This window comes from Colobus angolensis, unplaced genomic scaffold (assembly GCF_000951035.1).
Source record: "Colobus angolensis palliatus isolate OR3802 unplaced genomic scaffold, Cang.pa_1.0 Scaffold62, whole genome shotgun sequence".
In the NCBI taxonomy this organism is placed as follows: domain Eukaryota; kingdom Metazoa; phylum Chordata; class Mammalia; order Primates; family Cercopithecidae; genus Colobus; species Colobus angolensis.
In genome coordinates this window covers 1,626,000-1,648,338 of record NW_012119821.1, presented here as the reverse complement: position 1 = coordinate 1,648,338, position 22,339 = coordinate 1,626,000, and the positions used below count along the sequence as shown (strand labels likewise).

The following is a 22,339-nucleotide window of genomic DNA, read 5'->3' as shown; positions in this document are numbered from 1 at the left end:
TTAAAGATAATTAAGCCAAAGAATCCAGTCATCCATACTCTAGTCAAAAGGCTACCAAAAGTCACCATAATTTTACAGAAATAGAGAAGCAAAAAGAACAAACGAGAAATCATCCCATTGTTTATCATGACCTTTACAATAATAAACAGTCAGGTCCTCAGTACTTCCTCAAATAGCAGAAAGGTAGAAGAATAAAGAGAAAATAAGTAATTACAACCATAATGGTTTTCTCTCGAAGAGTACTGAGTGATTTTCTTCTATTAGGCAATCCCATGACTTATTTTATCAAAATATTAATAATAAGAGATCTTGGTCTCTTAAGCTTTAATTCCCATATTGGTCTTGGATTTCTACATTCTCCATAGGAGTGTCTAGGTCACTTCCATCCATATGCTCTTGATCCCTAAGGAGCTGACGTGAGATGTAATCAACTACCAGAAGTGAATCCCAGGAAGACTGCCCCGTAGCCTAACTCCATGGGAATCTGCTTAGTCTAGAAGAAGAGATAATCCAGCTCTCCAAAGCATCCCTTCAAATAGGTTACTCAAATATTAGTGAATTTCTCTGTATGCAAGTAAATCAATTTTGATCAAGTCAGTTAGGAAATAAGTCTGACCCTTATGAAGGAGAGGAAATGGAGCTCCTCAGCCTCAGAATAGAAGGACTCTTTTTACCATGAGCTTACAGGGCTGGAACAAAGTCATCATAAATTCCATTACGTATAACATTTTTGTATCCACATATATTTAATGGTACTATAACCTCTCTCTCTTTTTTTTTGAGACAGAGTTTTGCTCTTGTTGCCGAGGCTAGAATGCAATGGTGCAATCTCAGCTCACCACAACCTCTGCCTCCTGGGTTCAAGCGATTCTCCTGCCTCAGCCTCCCAAGTAGCTCGGATTACAGGCATGTGCCACCACACCCAGCCAATTTTTTAGTAGAGACGGGGTTTCTCCATGTTGGTCAGGCTGGTCTCGAACTCCCAACCTCAGGTGATTCACCTGCCTCGGCCTCCCAAAGTGTTGGGATTACAGACATGAGCCACGGTGCCAGGCCATAACCTCTCTTTTTTAAGCAAAGTAAGATCAATAGTGAAACCTAAGCAAGGGACAGTTCCAGAAGGTAAACAAAAGATTTGTACTATCAGATGAGACTCTGAAGGAACAATTTTTGAGACACGAGGAACAAGAAAATATCAAGGAACGATAAACATTTTGTAAAACCCAGGCAAGGTTAACCTCAAATTTGGCTCTGATTCCATGGCAAATAAGCCTGTACACATGACCCTTGAGTCACACCTGATTCGAGAATAAAAGAGGGTACCATCTCGACAAAAAGTAACACTAAGGAAGTTGTTTCTAAGAAGCACTAGGGGAAAGACTCTACAATTACCAGTTTTTATAAACAGCATCATTTATATCCCTTGTGGGATTGTTACGGGCCTTCTAAAAATACGTCTATGCAAATTACATTTCCCAAAGCATTATACCACATAATAAAATGCTATTATTTGAGGAAAAAAGGGGAAGTGATCCAATAGTAAACAGATAATGCAGCATACCAAGTATTATATTTTTTTAAAAGTTTACTATAAATAAAACTATCATTTTTCTTTTAAAAGCAAATAATGTTAAAACATGCCCCCAAATTATATTTTCTACAATTGGGACTTGAAATGGCCATCTTGTTACTACTGGGACATTAAAATGGACCCTAGATTTTTATTTTCAAAGTTAGCTGCCTTATCCCAGTTGACCACTACTGAGGCGTAGAAGGATGCTGCCTCCCTGTCTACGCCAAGGGCACTCTTTCCTTCCCATTTAGCTGTGACTCTTGGAGCAGTCTTCCCAGGCGGCTTCCACAAGGGTGTGCACCCTCCACTGGCCACCACTCAGAGGCCCTCGAATGGCAAGCCTCTGCACTCTCCTGCCAGCCTGTGAGTGAATACCGTTAGAGGGGTTGAACAGGGTGCCTGATTTCAGAAATTCTGAGATTTTGGAACTTGCAGCGCTCGTTCACATCCTCTTGTAGACAGAAACCTCACAAGGACCAAGAGGACACTCTGCTGTAAGCAAACATTACAAAGTAGGTAAAGAATGCAGACGAGCGTAGGCCACTGAAAACTGTGCACCAACAATTTGAAACTACCTCTGGCTTAAATAGTTAGAGGTTCATACCATATTATAATCACAGCTTGCTAGCCTCCGACTTCCTATACCTAAAACAAACGGAGCAAAAAAGCGGTCCTGGCTAGTCATGTGTGGAGGGGCAAAAAAGATGTCTGAGCCTGTTGGGCACGCCAGCCAGAAGAGTGATGGCATGTCAGCAGCAGACCTTTCCCAAGTGTTCTACAAGACCTGGCCTTCTGTCCCTGCCTCATGCCAGGCCGCTTTCCCCTTTTGCTCTGTGTACTCCTGGCCCAATGACCTGGCTCCAATGTACTGAGCTCCTCCTTGCCTCATTGCCTTCAAATAAACCATTTCCTCTTCCTGGAATGCTCTTCCCACCTCCCTTCCTGGGTATGCACCCTTCTCACTTCAGCGTAAAAGTCAATTTTCTAGTGATGACGTCTCTGAGTAGATCCCATCCCTCTCCCCCAGGCACAAAACAGGTTAGAAGCTTTACTAGTTCACAAATGTAATGAACCATTATTTTTGAAATGTAAGTCTTCCCTCGTAAGCTCCATGTAGGCAGGGCAGTAAGTTTCTATCTTCTTCTGGTGTATTCCTAGAACCTAGGTCAGTGCCTGGCACTCAACAAACATTTGTTAAAAGAAAAATAAATATTATAATTAATATATCTTTAACCCTTCAACACATTTCAAGATAGTTATTATGGGTCATATTCTACAATTTACTCAAATTTGCACAGCTAGTAGGAGACGGGAGGACACAGACTTAAAGGACTTCCTGACTCTGAAGCCAAAGCTCCAACATCAAATTAGTTCATCAAATTAGCGCATGCCCCCAAGGGGCAAACAAACAGCTCTACCTCTTCAACAGAATTTCATGATGAGAAGAATTAAGATGAAAACCATTGACATTCTCTCTCAACACAAAATTGATTTATTTATACTGATTTCCTGCTGATGGGAAAAAAAGTAGCTCACAATTACTTATGCATGTGGACTGAGTGGTTTAAGTGCCTTCTTGAGCGTAAATAAAAGAGATGTGAAGTATAAAGACACTTACCATAATTCCAGTAAGTAAGCAGACTCCTTTTCCACAGTATGTGTTAGGTACCATGTCACCATAACCAATGGAGAGAAAAGTTATTGATATCAACCACATCGCTCCAAGGAAGTTGCTAGTAACATCCTGTTGATCATGGTACCTGAAAAACAGCAAACAAAGCCAGTCCTTTATAATGAATCTCCCATATGATAGTTAAGAGTGGTTTGGTTCAATTCAATGAATTTACTGTATCTTCTATAACATGCTATATTTAGAAGTTTTCAAAGCTTGTGAATATAAATAAAATTGAGGTTCCATCTAAGCAATCCACGACATCAGAAACTGCCTCAACTTTATAAATCATCTGAAAGAGACTGGAAAATATGAAACAGATTTCCTCACTGGTGTAAGATGATACAGGCACATTTATCTTGCAGACTCCTCCGGGCTCTGCCCATGTCTCCTCACTCCTTGCTCAGCTGATGTGCCAGACTTAGGAGACAATATGCAGCTGCCCAATCTCACTCCACTTCTTTGTAAGCAAAATGAATCATGCTGTTCCCTTTGCTTGGACTGTCCTTTGCTACCTTGATTTCCTGAACATGGGCTAACTGCTCCTCATCTTTCAAAGTAAGTTCAAGTGGAAGCCTTTTCTGTCTTCTCTTCCCCTCAGTGCCTCCCCTGTGCTCCCTGAGTATCGTGCACAGCCCTGGATCATGGACCATATTATAATAGGTCAATCTACCTGGATGTCCTTCATCCTTGAACATAGGAACTGTACTTCTGATCACAGCGTTCCTGCCCATAACCAGAGCTTAATAGAAGTTGTCTTACCAGTTACACACAAAGAACTTATAGTGGAAAAGAGGGAGAGGGATACAAAGTATCCTAATCATTCTTTGAGGTGTCAAATTTTACTGGTAAGGAAGAAAGCTTTTATATCAGAAACAGGTATCCTATCACATTTTGGCTGAATTAACAGTACTAAACAGTAACCCTCTGTGCCCATGATCTGGATACTGGTTTCACACAGCAGCATGTATGCATACGACAGCAAGGCCATGAGAGTTGTCACCCTAGAAGAATTTGCTCTGGATGCACATTCTGTGTGGTCATGGGGCAGAGAGGCCCTGCTCTGATTTCTATGACAGTCAGGCCCCAGACTCTGGTCACTAGAGGACTTCCTTGCTTTTCAACCACCACTGGAAAAGACCACCACTCCTTCCCATCTCTCAGATAACACTCGGAGGGCTTTCCTTTCCTCATTTCTTGTTCTGCAAAATATACTGGTAATTGTGCTGTACTCATCATCTCCTGTTTCACTCACTCAGTCCTGCCTTTCAACTCAATTCTCCATCTGTGTCTGTGCTGCCAGGGCTGTGGTGGCACGGAGGCTGCTCCTAGCCAGAGCCCCAGGATTACCAGCCCCAGGATTAACCCTATATGCAACCTATACTGGGCCATGGCATTCTCTATGCTTTTTTCTTTTCTGTCTTTTTTTTTCTTTCCTGTCCCTCATCCCATGCCAAGCTTCCTGCTTCAAAAATTAAAAAATGCAGATTTATCTTATAGGGTATAAGCTTTTCTCCACAATATCAGTAGATCTTACACTCTATCTTTGGACATACAAGAGACCTATTCTTATCACATCTGTCTCTCTGCCTTCTTCCAAAGAAGAGAGAAGCTCAGAAATTCTGTTTCCTGCTACTATGGACTAAGGAAAGAGGCTCTGGGCTAGAGTGAGTGGAACCCCAGAGAAAGGGCAATCACTGATCTCCTGGAATCAAAAGGAAGGGCATGTGAACAGGCAGCCAGCCTGGTAAGGAGCATCCTGCAAGTTTCTGGTGGCAGAGGTGCAGAAATCACCACTGTTTCTCACCCCCCAACAGCCTCCATGACCTAGCTGTAGAGTCCCCTCTCCCCAGAAGGTCTTGGTGTAGAGACTGTCATTGTCAAAAGGAAAGTAAAATGTATTCCTAGCATTCCAGGAAGACGGCTGAGTGCATTTCCCCTGAGAATCTTTGTTATCTTTATTATATACCTAGGAAGATGCTATGTGATCAGTGCTACGCTCAGCCACAAGATGAGCTAAGCGGGATTCTATGGACCGTTCTGGAAGCCTGCTATGCATATGTAACAGAGCTTCAACGGGAGGATGGGGTTTGCCTTTCAAAATAAAACTCTAGAAATCAGCTCTGGTTTATAACCTATTAATAATATTGGGGCCCTCTAGTAAGTATTCCTCACCAAGCAATTTCCTAAAACAGGAAATATATTACCCTGTCATAAGTATGGGCTGTAAAGAGAGTAAAAGCAAAATAGTTCACTTCCTATTCAATTTTTAATTGTGAGATAAAGCTTCTTCTTAGCATGATTCATACACAGATGTGACACACTTAAGAGTTAATGGCTCTGGTTCCCTGATGCATATGTATGTGCATACCATACTTACTGAGTGTTCACTATGTGATCAGAGCTTAAATTGCATTTTCTCATTTGACATATGTTTTAATGCATGGACAATCTTTGGCGAAACAGTTATATTCTTGACCTTCTCTGTATCAGCAAAGTGTCCTCAGATACTTAGTTTCTAGACACTTAGAAAATGTGCCTGGGTCCTCAAGTTATTTTTTCACTGCTACAGTGAGGGACCAGAACACTGTTATTAATATCTAGCTAGGCTGGCCAGGCACGGTGGCTCATGCCTGGAATCACACCACTTTGGGAGGCCAAGGTGGGTGGACCTCCTGAGGTCAGGAGTTCAGGACCAGCTTGGCAACATAGTTAAACCCCATCTCTAATAAGAATACAAAAATTAGCCAGGTGTGGTAGTGTGCGCCTGTAGTCCCAGCTACTTGGGAGGCTGAGGTAGGGGAATCACTTGAACCTGGGAGGCAGAGGTTACAGTGAGCCAAGATTGCACTGCTACTGCACTCTAGCCTGGGTGACAGAGCGAGACTCCTTGTCAGAAAACAAAAACAAACAAAAACCCACCTAGGCATGTGGTTTTCATAGAGCAGCCAACTATGAAGAGAAGTAAGAGATTTCATATGACAAACAAAGCTTTCTAGGGGGTACCTTCATGGCCATTGCTGCAGGGAAATTTCAACTTTGGCATGGGTGTGAAAGTCTAATTTCTTCCTCCTGCAGCACTTTTTATTAAAAATGTTTTTCAGAGTTGGGGGCAATAAATGACTAAAAACTACAATGAAAAGCATCCACTGGAACATTTAGGCAAGTTAACTCTTTAGACACCTTTAATAAATGCTCAAATCTTAGATATACAAATTTCTTCCATCCTTATTGGCCAAATACTCTCAAGAACTATATCATTAAATCACTCAGTGAATATTTACTATATGCTGTGTGCATTACACTGTATCGGAGACTGTCATCCTGCACTGAAGGGCTTTACATAGAAACAAGCATCTTTCTAGGAGTTGGCATTTTAGGGTTTGGGATTCAATGATAAGTTATACTTTTTGCTTACAAAATAATAAACCTGCCCTAAAAAATAGCTCAGAATAGAAAAATAACATCTCATGCTAATGTTTATGTTACATTCAGACATACATGATTGTGAATATTCAAGATGAGGTACTCAGGAACCAAATTAGATACTATAAGAATAATCTCCTATTTTGTTTTTCAGCAACTCAGAAACAAATATTAGACTTTTCACAGGATGATATTATAATTTAGAACATTCCCAGGTTTTTAATCTATGACATTCCCAGGTTTTTAATCATTCACATTGTGAATGATTAATATATATAATGTTTAAAAATATTCAAAACATTTTTTACAGAAGTTCACTTCACACACTTAGACAATTCCAAACTTATTCTCTACAAGGAGAACTATTCTGAGAAAGGCATGAAGGAATGACTTGTACAAATTTCAAGTTTTGATCAACATGAATGCTGATTTAATAAAAACACATTCAATACGATTAAAATTAGTGCAAGGAATGCCCGATAATCCCAAGCTTTTAAAATGAGGACTTTGGAGTTTTGGCATGAACTGCATGCTTCAGAGACAAAGATTGTAAGATCAGCTTTAATGTTTTAAAAGAAGCAAAATGTTCCTTTTCTTAGTTTCTATTCCAATTCATTTCTTCGTTCATTGCTGACTGAGGGTCTCACACTCTGTCTTAGATTGCAAATATGACAGCTTTCTATAACGTTTGTGAGAGTTCACAGGAGTTATCTTTCCCAAGGAATCAGTGCCTTCTTCCCCAGGAGAGCGGCGGCCTCTGGCCTGCGCTCCTGCCTAGCCTCAGCACCCACACACTAATGGCCGGCAGTTATGCTATTCTCCTTTACAGCTCTCTTTCTCTGCAGGTGTGTTTCCTTCTGCTGGGAAACACGTTCCCCCTTCTCTCTAACCCTCGTTTGTACTCTGAGGATCTGTTTGTGGGTCCCCTTCTCCAGACTCCCTGTAGCTTTTGGTCAGCATGATACTCCAAGCCTGGTTCCCTCACTGTATCCCAGGAACATCTTGTAGATATCTCTAGCACCATTTGATAAATGTTACTTTGGGTCATAAGACAGGTAATGTGGAATTTGCTCATCTAACATGCCCTTAGAATAGAAATTATGAAGAATTTGAAGACAAAGACTATGCCTTATTCATTGTGGTATAGTCACAGATGCTTACAAAAATATAGCAGGGAATTAATATTTGAAGCAATTAGTATGACAAAAGGAAACATGTCCTCAACTTGACTTGCCCTAGGCCACATGCTAGATTTTTAGGATCATATACATAGACATTCAAAAAGTCGATAAAAATAATTCTTGCTCATCAGTGAACATAAAATGGATTTGTCATGTTACGTTCCAAGATCTGTGTGCAACTTATAAGGTATTTTTATACCTGTAAAAATAATTCAGTCATGGAGGTTAACAGCTAACAAACTGTGTTCATTACTCCTTTTCTATTAAACTTACCAGTAATACTAAAAATGGCAAAAGTATCTCATCTCAAATGTCAGCTCTGGTCTCAAATGTCAACCTTAGTGAGAAGTATTATGGAGATGTAAATGTAAGTGATCAATCCACCATCAGCTCTCTTTCTGGAATCCACCTCTCTCCTGAAATACCACTAAAGTGACAGCAATGCATTTTTTTTTAAAGGTGTAAACCAACAAGAACAAAGGGAAATGAAAGGAGACATCAGAGAAGAAGAAACACATTCTTATGTGAATTAGTGTGTATTTTGTTTTCAGCCAAGACGGAACAACAGAGAACAAGATTTATACTCTCTCCTGAAACAACTAAAAAAGCAGACAAATATTTGGTACAACGGTTGTCAAGACATTGGTTATCTAGCAACAAAGGACAGTGATTCTTGAGATGGAAAACAACTAAACTGAAAAATACAATTGCCCCCACTAAATGACTAGAGAGAATCTCCCAGGTGCAGCTCAGGGAAGGAAACCTGGCACTGCCTGGAGCTCTCCCTCTGTTGAAGGACAGAGCTGGAAATCCAGGGAGGTCAAGAATTCAAAAGGGCAAAAATCAAGAAGGAGAGACCTGTACAGAGGCACATGCAGAGAACTTCAAAGGGTTCTGCTTGGTTATTCAGCTGAAAACTCATCTATGTGAAGGGATGCAGTCTCGCTTCAAGATAGACTGCGGTAAAAGACACACTATCAGGTGAAGAAAGATTGTGCTAACATAGGTCTAGTATGCCTAAGTGTGTAAGTGCAGTCATACCTGGGGGCATATTGCAGGTTCAGATGCAGATCACTGCAATCATGCAAATATTTCAATAAAGCACGTCACACAAATTTGTTTCCCAGTTTCTAAAAATGTTATGTCTATACTGGTCCATACTGTAGTTCTGTTGAGTGTGTTATAGCATGATGTTTTAAAAAACAATGTATATACCTTAATTGAAGAGTACTGTATTGCTCAAAAATTCTAAGGATTGAAGTCTTCAGTGAGTCATAATCTTTGTGCTGGTGGAGGGTCTTGCCTCAACATTGACGGCTGCTGACTGATCAGGGTGGTGCTTGCTGAAGGTTGAGATGGCTGTGGCAATTTCTTTTTTTTTTTTTTTTTTGAGACGGAGTCTCGCTCTGCCGCCCAGGCTGGAGTGCAGTGGCCGGATCTCAGCTCACTGCAAGCTCCGCCTCCCGGGTTTCTGCCATTCTCCTGCCTCAGCCTCCCAAGTAGCTGGGACTACAGGCGCCCGCCACGTCGCCCGGCTAGTTTTTTGTATTTTTTAGTAGAGACGGGGTTTCACCGTGTTAGCCAGGATGGGGCTGTGGCAATTTCTTAAAATAACACAGCAATGAACTCTGCCACATCGATGGACTCTTTCTTTCAGGAAAGATTTATCTATAGCATATGATGCTATCAAATAGCATTTTACCGACAGTAGAACTTCCTTCAAAATTGGAATCAATCCTCCCAAACCCTGACACAGCTTTATCAACTAAGTCTATGTTATTTTCTAAAGCCTTGTTGTCATTTCAACAATGTTCACAGCATATTCTCCAGTAGTAGATTCCATTTCAAGAAACAGTTTATTTGCTGATCCATAAGAAGCAAAGCAAACTCCCCATACATTCAAGTTTGATCATGAGATTGCAGCAATTCAATCACTTCTTCAGGCTCTACTTCTATTAATATTTCTAGTTCTCTTGCTATTTCCATTATATCTGCAGTTACTTCTTCTGTTGAAATGTGACTCCTTTCAAGTTATCCATGAGGTTTAGAATCAACTTCTTCCAAACCCCTGTTAATGTTATTATTTTGACCTCCTTCCCTGAATCACAGATGTTCTTAATGGCATGTAGAATAAGTGAATCCTTTCCAGAAGGTTTTCAATTTACTTTGCCTAGCTCCATTAGCTATAGCCTTACAAAATGTATTTTTGAAATATGACTTGAAAGTCATAATTACTCTTTGATCTGTGCACTGCAGAATAGATGTTGTGTTAGCAGGCATGAAAACAGCACTAATCTTGTACATCTCCATCAGAGTCCTTGGGTGACCAGGTGCATTGTCAGTGATCAGTAATAATTTGAGAGAAGTCTTTTTTTTTTTTTTTTTTTGAGCAACAGGTCTCAAAAGTGGCTTAAAATATTCAGTAAATGATGTGCTGTCATCCAGGCTTTGTTGTTCCATTTACAGGGCACAGGCAAAGTAGATTTAGTATAATTCTTAAGGGCCCTAGGATTTTCAGCATGGTAAATAAGCAGTGGCTTCAACTTAAGAGTCACGAGTAGCATTAGTACCTAACAAGACAGTTCATGTGTCCTTTGAAGCCAGGCATTAACTTCTCCACTCTAGCTATGGAATTCCTAGATGACATATTTTTCCAATAGAAGCCTGTTTCATCTACACTGAAAATCTATTATTTATTGTAGCCACCTTCAACAATGATCTTAGCTAGATCTTCTGGACACCTTGCTGTCACATCAGCACTTCCTGTTTCACCTCGCTGACACCACATCAGCACTTCCTGTTTCACCTTGCTGACACCACATCAGCACTTCCTGTTTCACCTTGCTGACGCATCAGCACTTCCTGTTTCACCTTGCTGTCACCACATCAACACTTCCTGTTTCACCTTGCTGACACAGCACTTCCTGTTTCACCTTGCTGTCACATCAGCACTTCCTGTTTCACCTTGCTGACACCACATCAGCACTTCCTGTTTCACCTTGCTGTCACATCAGCACTTCCTGTTTCACCCTGCTGACACATCAGCACTTCCTGTTTCACCTTGCTGACACCACATCAGCACTTCCTGTTTCACCCTGCTGACACCACATCAGCACTTCCTGTTTCACCTTGCTGACACCACATCAGCACTTCCTGTTTCACCTTGCTGTCACATCAGCACTTCCTGTTTCACCTTGCTGACACCACATCAGCACTTCCTGTTTCACCTTGCTTTTATGATATAAAGATAGTTTCTTTCCTTAAACCTAATGAACCAACCTCTGCTAGCTTCAAGCTTTTCTTCTGCAGCTTCTTCACCTCTCTCAGCCTTCAAAGAATTGAAGAGAGTTAGGACCTTGTCTGGATTAGGCTTTGATTTGAGGAAATGTTGCAGCTGGTTTGATCTTCTATCCAGACTACTCAAACTTTCTCCATAACCGCATTAAAGCTGTTTCGTTTGCTATTGTTCATGTGTTCACTGGAGTAGCACTTTTATTTTCCTTTGCATTCACAACCTGGATAAATGTTTGGTGTAAGAAGCCTAGTGTTCAGCTTATCCCAGCTTTTGAAATGCCTTCCTCATTAAGCTGAATTATGTCTGGCTTTTGATTGAAAGTGAGAGAGATGCAATCCTTCCTGTCATGTGAACACTTGGACGCCATTGTAGGTCTAGTTGACCTCATTTCAGTATCATTGTGTTTCAGGGAATAGGAAAGCCAGAGAAAGGTGAGAGAGATGGGGGAACAGCTAGTTGGTGAAGCAGTCAACACACACAACATTTATCAATTAGGTTTGTCTTCTCTTATGGGCTTGGTTCATGGAACCCCAAGATAATTACAATTGTAATATCAAAGATCCCTGATCATAAATCACCATAAGAGGTATAATAATAATGAAACAGTTTGAAAAACTATGAGAATTACCAAAATGTGACAGACACCAAGTGAGCAGGTGCTACAGAAAAAATGATGCCAATCGACTCGCTCGATGCAGCATTGACACTGTCCTTCAGTTTGTAAAAAATGCAGTATCTGTGAAACACAATAAAGTGAAGCACAATAAAATGAGGTAAGACTGTGTGCTATAAACCCCAAAGGAACCACTGAAATAACACACTGAAAAAGAATAGCTGAAAACTCAATAAAGGATAGAAAATTAAATATTAAAAAAATCCCAAGAGAGCCAGAAATAAAGGGGAGAAAAAGGACAGAGATGGAGAAAATAGGAAACAAATAGCAAGAGGTGAGATTTACATAAGCCTATCTGTAACTACATTAAATATAAATGGTCTGTGTACCCCCAATTCGAAGGCACAGATTGTCACAGAACCCATGGAAGTGTCACAACTTGGAGAAACCAAGTATCACAAAATGCGTGGATAAAGTCCGAAGCTAAAAAGAGGGGAACTGATTAAACCTAAGTATAGAGAATGATGAACACTCATGTGCCTGCCCTGCCTGGTACCAACAGACACCACACAGGAGATAGGTTCATTCTCTGGGGATAGACTGGATACTCAGAGACTCAGGGCCTAGCCAGGGGCAGAAGAAGTGTTTGGGGCCTTGAGTTCAAGTTTCTAAGCTGAACAGTAGCATTTCTAGTCTCTCTCCTTCACTTCCCATACCTGGCCCTAATATTAGGATGTGATACTACAGAGAAAGAATATTTTTCCCTGGAGAAACAGGACTTCTCAGAAAAGACATTAATGTGTTAATATCAAGAATCCCTTAATGAAAAACGTAGCTATCACCTCACAGTGATTGTCATCAAACAGCCCTCACCGAGCTTCCAACTGGCTTCCAACTGCCACTCTTAATACAAAAGAATGGCAAATGATTAGCACACACTTGAATCTGATTTCTATAGAAAAGATACAAAAAGGAGGGAGGAAGAAAGAAAAACAGAAAGGGAAGGAAGGAAACAGAACAAACCTGAGATGATGTAGAGTGATGAGGGGACAGGATTCCTGAACTATGTAAATTATACTACAAAAAAGCTAAACAGAAACCTTACTATGCAGCCATAAAAAAGAATGAGTTCATGTCCTTCGCAGCAACATGGATGAAGCTGGAAACCATCGTTCTCAGCAAACTAAGACAGGAACAGAAAACCAAACACTGCATGTTCTCACTCGTAAGTGGGAGTTGAACAATGAGAAGACATGGACATGGGTTGGGGGCTGGTGAGAAAGGAGGGGGAGAGCATTAGGACAAATACCTAATGCATGTGGGGCTTAAAACCTAGATGATGGGTTGATAGGTGCAGCAAACCACCATGGCACATGTATACCTACGTAACAAACCTACACGTTCAGCACATGTATCACAGGAACTGAAAGTTAAAAAAAAAAATTGCGTTGATAGGAAAAGGAAAAGCGGAACACAACTATACAACTCCAAGTTATAATGAAAAAGTAACCATCATACAGTTAGATGTAAGTTGACAGAAATTTCCCAGAAAGTAGAACAAAAAGACAAAAAGAGAAGGAAAGAGGAGAACAAAAAGGATACATTTTTAGAGAATTAAAATAGAGGTTCCAACAACTATCTTTCCAGAAGGATAATATGGAAAGTGGAAGAAAAGAAATAAAAATGTTCTTCTGTTTCTTTGACAGGAAAACTGGAAGGCACGCGTCTATCTCTAAAGGGAAGATTCTACTGAGAATATGTATATGAAATAAGAAATGACCTAAGTCAAAGCAGATCACTGTAAATTTTAAAATACCAGGAATAAAGAGAAGATCTTAAAAAGTTTCTAAGAGGAGAAAAATTGACTGAGCTAAACATTCAAATGCTTGCCTCTAACCTTATTTGTTTCAAGTAGTGTGTATGTGTGTTGGGAGGAAAAGAGATAGGCAATGCATCTCTCCTTGTTTTGTAGAGGGGAGTGATGAAAAATCTGGGAGTAGGAACTGAGCAGGCATAGATCAGGCCTTCTCTGTCTTTGGCTTGCCTGCAAAGCAGGTGTATGGGGTTTTCCACGTGGAAGCTCACCGGGGACACAGGGTGACTCCCTCAGTGTGAGGGTACGCCTACGACTTTTTTCAAAGTCAGTGGTAAGTCAGCAGAACATTAGAAAGCCCACGCTGCTGTAGGGCAAGCGGTGGTGTCCAAATCTGTTTAATTTCAGTAACAAAGCTGATATTTCCATGTCCACCGGCTGCAGGCTCAGAGAAGTGAAAGGAGTATGATAAACGGTCTCCTTCCAAATTGCAACTACGTGCATGTGGTTTTGATTTAAAGTAAGGGCAAATAAAACAAGTGCTTCAATTAATTAGAACATATAAGCATAAAAAGGAATTCAAAGAAGGCACATATCTAAGTTCAAAAGGAAAAGAGCTGAGTGCCAATGGCTCAGAAAGAAGAGTTAACATGTATCTCTTACTTGTTGCTGGTATTCATGCATAGCTATTCACTGTAGCTGCATATTCACCTGTGGCTGCATATTGAAGTCACCTGGGAAGGGTTAAAAGGAATCCTGTGCAAAGCCCCATCCATAAACAATGAAGCCGAGGTCACCGGGGGTGAAGCCATGGCACAGGGATTTTTTAAAAGCTCCCCAGATGATTTTAATGTGCTATCTAGTCTGAGAACCATCAATTAGCTTTATTTCAGGAGGAGTTTCTCATTCAGTAACATAGTGAACATCTATCTACACATAAAGAAACTTTTGGAGGTACTGAGAATATGCAGATGAGTAAAAATAGTAAGTGTTCATGAGAAGCTTAAAATTTAGTAAGGGAGAAAACTGGTTGCAAGGAGTAAGGTAATATGCAAGCTGTAACAAATGTGAACACCAGATGTAAAGACCTATCAAGAAAAAATATATGTCACAGATTGAAAATGATGACATGAGTGTCTAATAATGTTCCAACACTGACACCTAAAATTACAGTTCTAAATTCAAATAAAATGTAAAATCCAGTAAGTCCAAACACTTTAATAAAAACCTCCCTAAGTGAGGGTGCTCTGAAGTATAAATGCTGTGGTTTTATGTATGATGCTAGTCTCTCTGGAACTAATTTATAGAACATATGAGAATGTAAACTGCCCCCAATCTATCTGACATTCTCATAGTCCTCTCCTTGCACGCCTATGCTTTCCCTATAACTGAGTTATGAAAACTTAAACATGGGTTTAGGATCTTGAGGATTTCAATATAGACTTCCTTTAATATCAGTAAGTAAACAGAAGCAGCAGCGGCAACAGGCAGTATAATGCTGCTACATCTAAAGCCTGGCTTTAATTTAGGCAGGATTCCATTTTTTTTTTTTTTTTTTTTTTTTTTTTTTGAGACAGAGTCTTGCTCTGTGGCCCAGTCTGGAGTGCAGTGGTGCGGTCTCGGCTCACTCCAAGCTCCACCACCCGGGTTCACGCCATTCTCCTGCCTCAGCCTCCCAAGTAGCTGAGACTACAGGTCACCACGCCCGGCTATTTTTTTGTATTTTTTAGTAGAGACGGGGTTTCACTGTGTTAGCTGGGATGGTCTCAATCTCCTGACCTCATGATCCGCCTGCCTCAGCCTCCCAAAAGTGCTGGGATTACAGGCTTGAGCCACCGCACCTGGCCTTGAAGTTTTATAAATTATGTAATTCTTCATTGACTCTAAAATGCCAAAGAGAGTATTTTTACCTTGATTTTATTTTGCTCCTTTAACTTTGCACTTCTGGAATGTTTTCCTCTCTTCTTTTCATTGAGAAAAAGGTAAAAACTGACCACTTTTCTCTCTCACTGTGTGTGTGTGCGCGCGTATGTTTGGAGGGGCGTGGTTCTGTAAAAGGTCCGGTTTCTTTTCATGCATTAACCTTGGCTAATGAGCATTTCATTCACACTTGGGATATAGACAACTTACTTTTTTGTCTCCAGACCATCAGTGGCTATGTTCTAAGAGCATAAGCTTACTTTAAAATAAAGTTCAAAGTCCCAGTGAAAAAGAAGGGAATAATGGAACATATACAAATTTTCAAACTTGAAGAATTACATTTATCATGTTTCCCTGATATGTTCCCTAAGATGACAAAGAGGTTTTGTCTTCTAACTCTATTATTCACTATACATTTACATTTCATATTGGAATAAATGACTTCAGCAATGACTTATCTGTCAATAAAAGTCTCAAATCTCACACCTATCTTTCTCTACTATGTTAAAAACCTGTAAGAACACAGATGGTATCAATAATTTCCCCCAATTTATATATTATTAGAAAATTACATTTGAAAATTAAATGTTGATTACTACTGAGCAAAAATATGTCCTTATTTAAAATGAATTTAGGTCTAAGCTAAGAAAATTATAAACAGTTTTTTGATATATACAATATCCAGTAAGTCAATCTGAAGTCAAGTGGGATACACAACAGTATTTTGTTAAATGCGTAACAGATACACAGCGTCCCTAACCCAAGGCAGCAACAAGAAAAAAAATTCTCCACTAAGTTCCATAATTCCCCTGGGGGTGCTATTACTCCTGCTCTGAACCACTGGCCTAGAGCTTCAGGGCAGCTGGGACTCTAGTAATGGCCATCAGAAAATCTGGAGCTGGCTTCATATCAACACATCTGGGAAGCATTCACTACTAGAAAATCTTGGAATTTGGCAAAAAAGTCTGAAGAGAATTATATTCTCAAGCCCCTGATACTTTCTGGGAAATCAAAAAATATCAAAATCCAGAACAATGTTTTAACCAGGACTAGCATTTCTGACCAAGTTTCTCCTTCCTCCTGTTTCTTTTCTAACTTCCAGACCAGTGGGTATTTAAATCTTGCGGGGCAACCTCTATTCATTCAGCTCCTGCTGCGTGCCAGGCATCCTGTGCACACTGTGAGCTCCTCCAAGAGGAAACTGGAACCCCAGCAGACAGATGGAGCCATGCTCGACCAGGCCCAAAGACTCCCTTACCCAAAAAACCACTTTTTCAAAAACACTTAATCTAATCCATGTCTGATGCGTGCCAGGCTCTGCTGATAGCAGAGAGAGCATGTCGACACTGGCCTGGCGGATTCTATTTTTAGAAGCCCCCACCATGATTTTCCATGATGGGTAGCAGCCAGCTGATGCACAGCACCTCAGAGTCAAAGAACAGCATGGCAGGCAGTCACTAGGTGGCAGTGCCACACCAGTTTATCCCCACAGCTGCTCTGTAGAGTTCAGCCAGATCGGTGCCAGAGAAGGGCTGTGAGGGGATGTTGTGGGAATACCTTGCAGGGAAAGCCCCCATCCTGGGCACCTGGAGATGGTGTTCAACATGGGAAAGAGAAGTCATGGCTGAAGCAAACAAGTCTCAGGCCATTCCTATGCCCAGCAGCCCTGGGGTGTTACCAAGAATTTTAAGGGTTAAGGGCTCTCCTAAGGTAAGAGTGTGTGTGTGTGTGTGTGTGTGTGTGTGTGTGTATGTCTGGATGCTTAGTCTATTCTAAATCCAATCTAAGGTAGCAGATCTGAGGAGGCAGCATCTGTACATTTCACCCCTCAGATTCTCAAGATCAAAGACCAGATCTTATCTCCTAAATCTGTAAGGAAAAAAAAGAAAAATCCCTGTGGATATTTTCAACTAGGCAATGTTGGAAATGAACCTGCATTTGAAGATATAAAAGTCAGGGTCTTGTTCACTTGCTCTGAGATAGAGGCAAGGAGGGACTGAGCTGGGTTCGGAGGTGCTGCCCCACCTCTTGTTCTGTGTGACCCACAGCAGTGCATCCTAACCTCTGAGCCTCACTTTTCTCTAAGAGAAGAACAGACCGTCTACCTCACCAGGTGGCTGTGAGCCCAGAGATAACAAAGCACTATCCAAATCCTCATCAGTGTACAGACTGTGTGCTCCACATTCAGCAAGTTCTCTATTTACGAAAAAGTAGATACAAAGAAAAGTTATCACTTTTGGAAGCGGGCCTTCTTGCACAGAGGTGAGGTGACATACCTGAGGGCCGCTCAGAGCATGTGCAGCTTTGGTTTTGCCCCCTTCTACCCTACACTACGTTTTGCTGCCACTGCCAATGAGCACAATGAGTAGTATCACAAAGAGCGAAAAGAGGACTGCAGAAGGAGACGAGGGAGAGGAAGAGGTTAGTCCAAAGGTCCCTTGGAAAGGCAGAAGCAACATGGGGTGAGGGTACAGCAGGCCACAAAATGAAGGCAGGAAGAAAGTGGGAAGTTCGGCGACAAGAAGTCCAAATGCAAAAATAAAGCTCATGATCGTTCTGTGCCATTTTATTCTTGGGCCCCCTCAGCTGCCTCTCCTCCTACCAACGCTAGCACTTCAATCCCCAGGCTGGCAGGCCGAGGGAGGACGTGCATCTCTGTGTCTAGTATCAGTCACGTATTCCTGAGAATTTTTTGACAGGGCTTCTGTTTAGTGCTCTCAGTCAACTGAGAAAAAAATATGCACCACTGATCCAAATCAGCCGGCTTAAGGTGGCCCGTCTACAGCAGGCAGTGACCACAAATTGATTAGAAATTTTTAATTTTCAAAATACAGCAAATGAAAATTCCTACATAGAACAAACAAGGACAAGAAGTCTTAGCCTCCAGCACTTCATAGTTTCAAGCCATGCTTCTAGGGAAGCAGAACATTCCTGAATGTCATTGCATTATTCCTCAGAGAGAGATAAAAAGCAGGGAGTCAGAAAACTGAGCCACCAAACCCAGCGAACAGAGAGTGTTCTCAGACGAAGAGGATTCCAGAGAGGCTGAGGGGAATGAGCACAGATTTTCTGGGAAGGTCATTTTCAAGGTTTACCAGTTAAATTTTCCCACTTCAATTCTAAAAATTAGTCTTAGAATGCCTCCTAATTGCACCTTGCTTGATTCAGCATGGGCAGCTAAAATACAGACTTCAATGCCAAAATTTCAGGAACTGAGTTAAAACACAGGTCTAGGTTCATGCAGGAGGAGCACAGTGTAGTGAACAAAGCCGTCTCAAACTCAAACCATCACCACTAAGACCCACCAGTCCCCTACTACATAAACACTTCAGAACACCCTTGTAGAGATCTGCAACTGACATAATATGTTGTGTTAAAGCCAGAAAAATATTTTTATACAGGCAGAAAATAAAAGAAAAAATGAAGGGAAGAAAAGAAGAGCTGGGTAACAAGAAAGGAAGAGATGGGGAGCTGAAAGTGAGAAAGTGAATGAAAGAGTGAAAATAACTGCAAATATAGTTTTGTAAACATATAAATGGTTGGAGAAAAATCACTACATAAATCATGAAAACCCCAAAACTTTCAATGCTAGCCAGCCTACTAATTACTTTAAAAGTCAGCCTTGTTTTCCAGCACTATCCACAAATAGATCATGTAGCTTTCACCAGTTCCTATAAAGTTTCCAACTAATCCAGAATAAAAAGGTGAAAACAAAAAGGCAATTCAAAATTCTTTCATTATTCTTAAATATTAATATTCTTGGAATTTAAAGTGATAAAAATGCTTCCTGGTTGAAGGTTTTCACCTGTAGAAGCAAAGAGGAAAATAAAGTGTGCTACATACTCGGCTCATCAAAATACACTTTTGTAAAATGACTAGCGATGACAAATACAGCAGACATTTTCCCAAACAGAATCACAATTTTGGCTCACCAAATTGGTGTGATGAACTTTTTTCCCCCATAGGTAATGCAGGAATCAACAGAATGGAATACTGCAAAGGGACGCTTGGAGAGAGGATAGCCTCTGCACTTTGACTGTTTTGCAGTTAACCAAAGGCCATCAAGGATCAGAATTAAATCAAACAAACCCATAAGCTTGAGCTCAGTTGTGCAATGTGTGTCAGTCATCTCTCTTCAAAACAAGAACAGGGCATCTTCTTAAATTCAACTTCCGTTAAACTATACTTCCCAAACATGAACCTATCAAACCCAGAGACACTTCCTTCTATTAGAATAACAAAATTAGACTGATAGTCAAACTCTTAGCCAAATACATAGCTGGATCTAAAAGCATTCAGTTCTCAGTGCAGTGAACTTAAATGATAAAGGGCTACTAGACAGGTAAAAGCCAAAAGGATCAAAACCAGCTTTCTCCTCCATTCTACCAATCAGGCTAAGAATTACTATGTGCCCAGCTTGGTAACCACAGGGGTACTCTAGAGGATAATACATAAGTATTTGTATGTGTTCTACATAGGCTTTGAGGAAGCTTATAGGAAATATCTGACCTGGAAGCATATTAGAATAGGAAATAGCAGATGCACTGCAGCATTGTTCAAAATAACTTTCTGCAAAAATAATGAAATTATTCAATACCTGTGCTGTGCAACATGTTGTCTATTGAGCACCTGAAGATGAATAGTGTCAAATGAGGAACTACATTTTTACGTCATTTTAATAAATTTAAATTTTTATTGATTGATTGATTGAGAGACAGTCTTGCTCTGTCACCCAGTCTGGAGCGCAGTGGTGTGATCTCGGCTCACTTCAACTTCTACCTCCCAGGTTCAAGCGATTCTCCCACTTCAGCCTCCCAAGTAGATTACAGGCAATTAAAATTAAATTTAAAGGCCAGGTGTGGTAACTCACGCCTATAATCTCAGAAATTTGGGAGGCTGAGGAAGGCGGATCACTTGAGGTCAGGAGTTCGAGACCAGCCTAGCCAACATGGCAAAACCCTGCCTCTACCAAAAAAATTACAAAAATTAATCAGGTGCAGAGTTGCATGCCTGTAATTCCAGCTACTTGGGAGGCTGAGGCAGGAGAATAGCTTGAACCTGGGAGACAGAGGTTGCAGTGAGCTCAGATCACGCCACTGCACTCCAGCCTGGGTGACAAGGCGAGACTCTGTCTCAAAAAATAAAATATAAATTAAATTTAAATAGCCATATGATGTTATTGGCTGCCATGTTGGACAGCAAGGACCAGAGAGCCAAGTTGTGAGACCCACAGAACACATACGTAAATGCTTTGATAACACGGCTATTTCAATTTAGCCGTTAAGATTCACCCCGAACTTCCTCTTTGCCAAAGTAAAATAGGACACAGAAGATATAATACTTGCCCCAACTTCCAAGACTTTATACATACATATTTGACACAATGTTCTATGCTTTTCTGTCATTCGGTTATTTTGTTGTGATGCTTCTTAAGAAATGAATTTAGACTCATTTTTATATATTAGTTTATTCAGACATGTAGTACTCCCCTAGTTCATAGGAAGACTGTACACAAGTACTGGGGCCAGGGGAGGAGACCAGGAACCTCTATCCAATAATTCTGACATCCACAAGAAGTGAAGAATTCTCCTAGTCTTCACAGGCTTGCAAAGCACCCCTGTTCTTTCTATTAAGCCCATGTCGGTCACTTCCCGTGATCCTGCCCATACTGTGGGAAACAGCTGGTGCCCAAGTTGGAATCCACAAAAAGGTTATTGCAGGTTAGATGCTTTTGAGATTCATTGCTTTCCAAATCAAACAACTAGAATAAAAGAGTGTGTCTCTCATTACCCAGTATTGAGATTCTGCTCACCTGGCAAGTACTGAAGAAATAACAGAAGTCTTAATTTACACATTTACAAGATAATTTTATATATTGTTTAGTGATATGTATATTGATAGCAAACTACAGGGAAAAAGTCATGGAATCGGTATAGAGATGATCTTTTTATTACTTTGTGTCTTTTGATGCATGTCAAACATTTTAAAACAGATGCTTCCAATGGTGTGACTATTTGTATAGCTACTTAGCTTACATAGAAATAGTTTTAAAACACAGCGTGAAGAGTAATGCAGCCAACTAAGGCTTTCTTTTGCTCTGTGCAATTTAATTAATGTGTTTGTTTGGTATTTTACTTATAAGTAGCATTTCTGTAGTGTCTCACGGATACAAAGGCAGCTGAACACTTTATTAAAATGTTGACATCTACAATTGAAAAGGGGTCTCATAATAACTGCCACCCAATTTTTTCTTAGTAAATGGAGATAAGGTATGTTGTAGGGCATTTTTGCTTTTATCATATTAAAGATTTATCTGATCCAATTTACATACACATTATCATAAAAGGTGCTTATCCTGAAACCACTTGGGCACAGCTGAAGAAGGCCTGCTGCTCTTCCTAGAAATCCCCCTAATAGTCCCTGAAATAGTTTTTCTCTTTGCTCCCCACATTGCATATATACATACACATGTATAGACACACACATATACACGCAAGCACATACATTATGTTACTACTGTATTCAGAATTGTGACTTCCCATCATGGACAAATCATGAGCCATCTAAACTTTGTGTTCTAAATAAACAACATGCTGGTTAGAAAAATAATACAGGGGGCGGAGCAAGATGGCCGAATAGGAACAGCTGCAGTCTCCAACTCCCAGCGCGAAGGACACAGCAGACAGGTGATTTCTGCATTTTGAACTGAGGTACTGGGGTCATCTCACTAGTGAGTGCCGGACAAGCGGTGCTGGTCAGCTGTTGCGGCCCGACCAGCGAGAGCTGAACCAGGGCGAGGCATCGCCTCACCTGGGAAGCGCAAGGGGGAAGGGAATCCCTTTTCCT

The 22,339-nt window shown here is 40.7% G+C and overlaps 1 protein-coding gene across 3 annotated transcripts in view; it reads right to left on the bottom strand.

Annotated features, from left to right (window-relative positions):
- KCNN2 (potassium channel, calcium activated intermediate/small conductance subfamily N alpha, member 2) overlaps positions 1 to 22,339 on the bottom strand; it is a 139,552-nt gene that overhangs the window by 27,192 nt on the left and 90,021 nt on the right. For 2 of the 3 annotated variants that reach the window (XM_011963649.1, XM_011963651.1), the window contains one exon: positions 3,192 to 3,333. In XM_011963649.1, the coding sequence (XP_011819039.1) occupies positions 3,192 to 3,333 (142 nt within the window). Of the gene's footprint in view, positions 1 to 3,191; positions 3,334 to 21,855; positions 21,888 to 22,339 lie in introns of all 3 variants that reach the window. The other variant, XM_011963650.1, reaches the window with a different exon arrangement.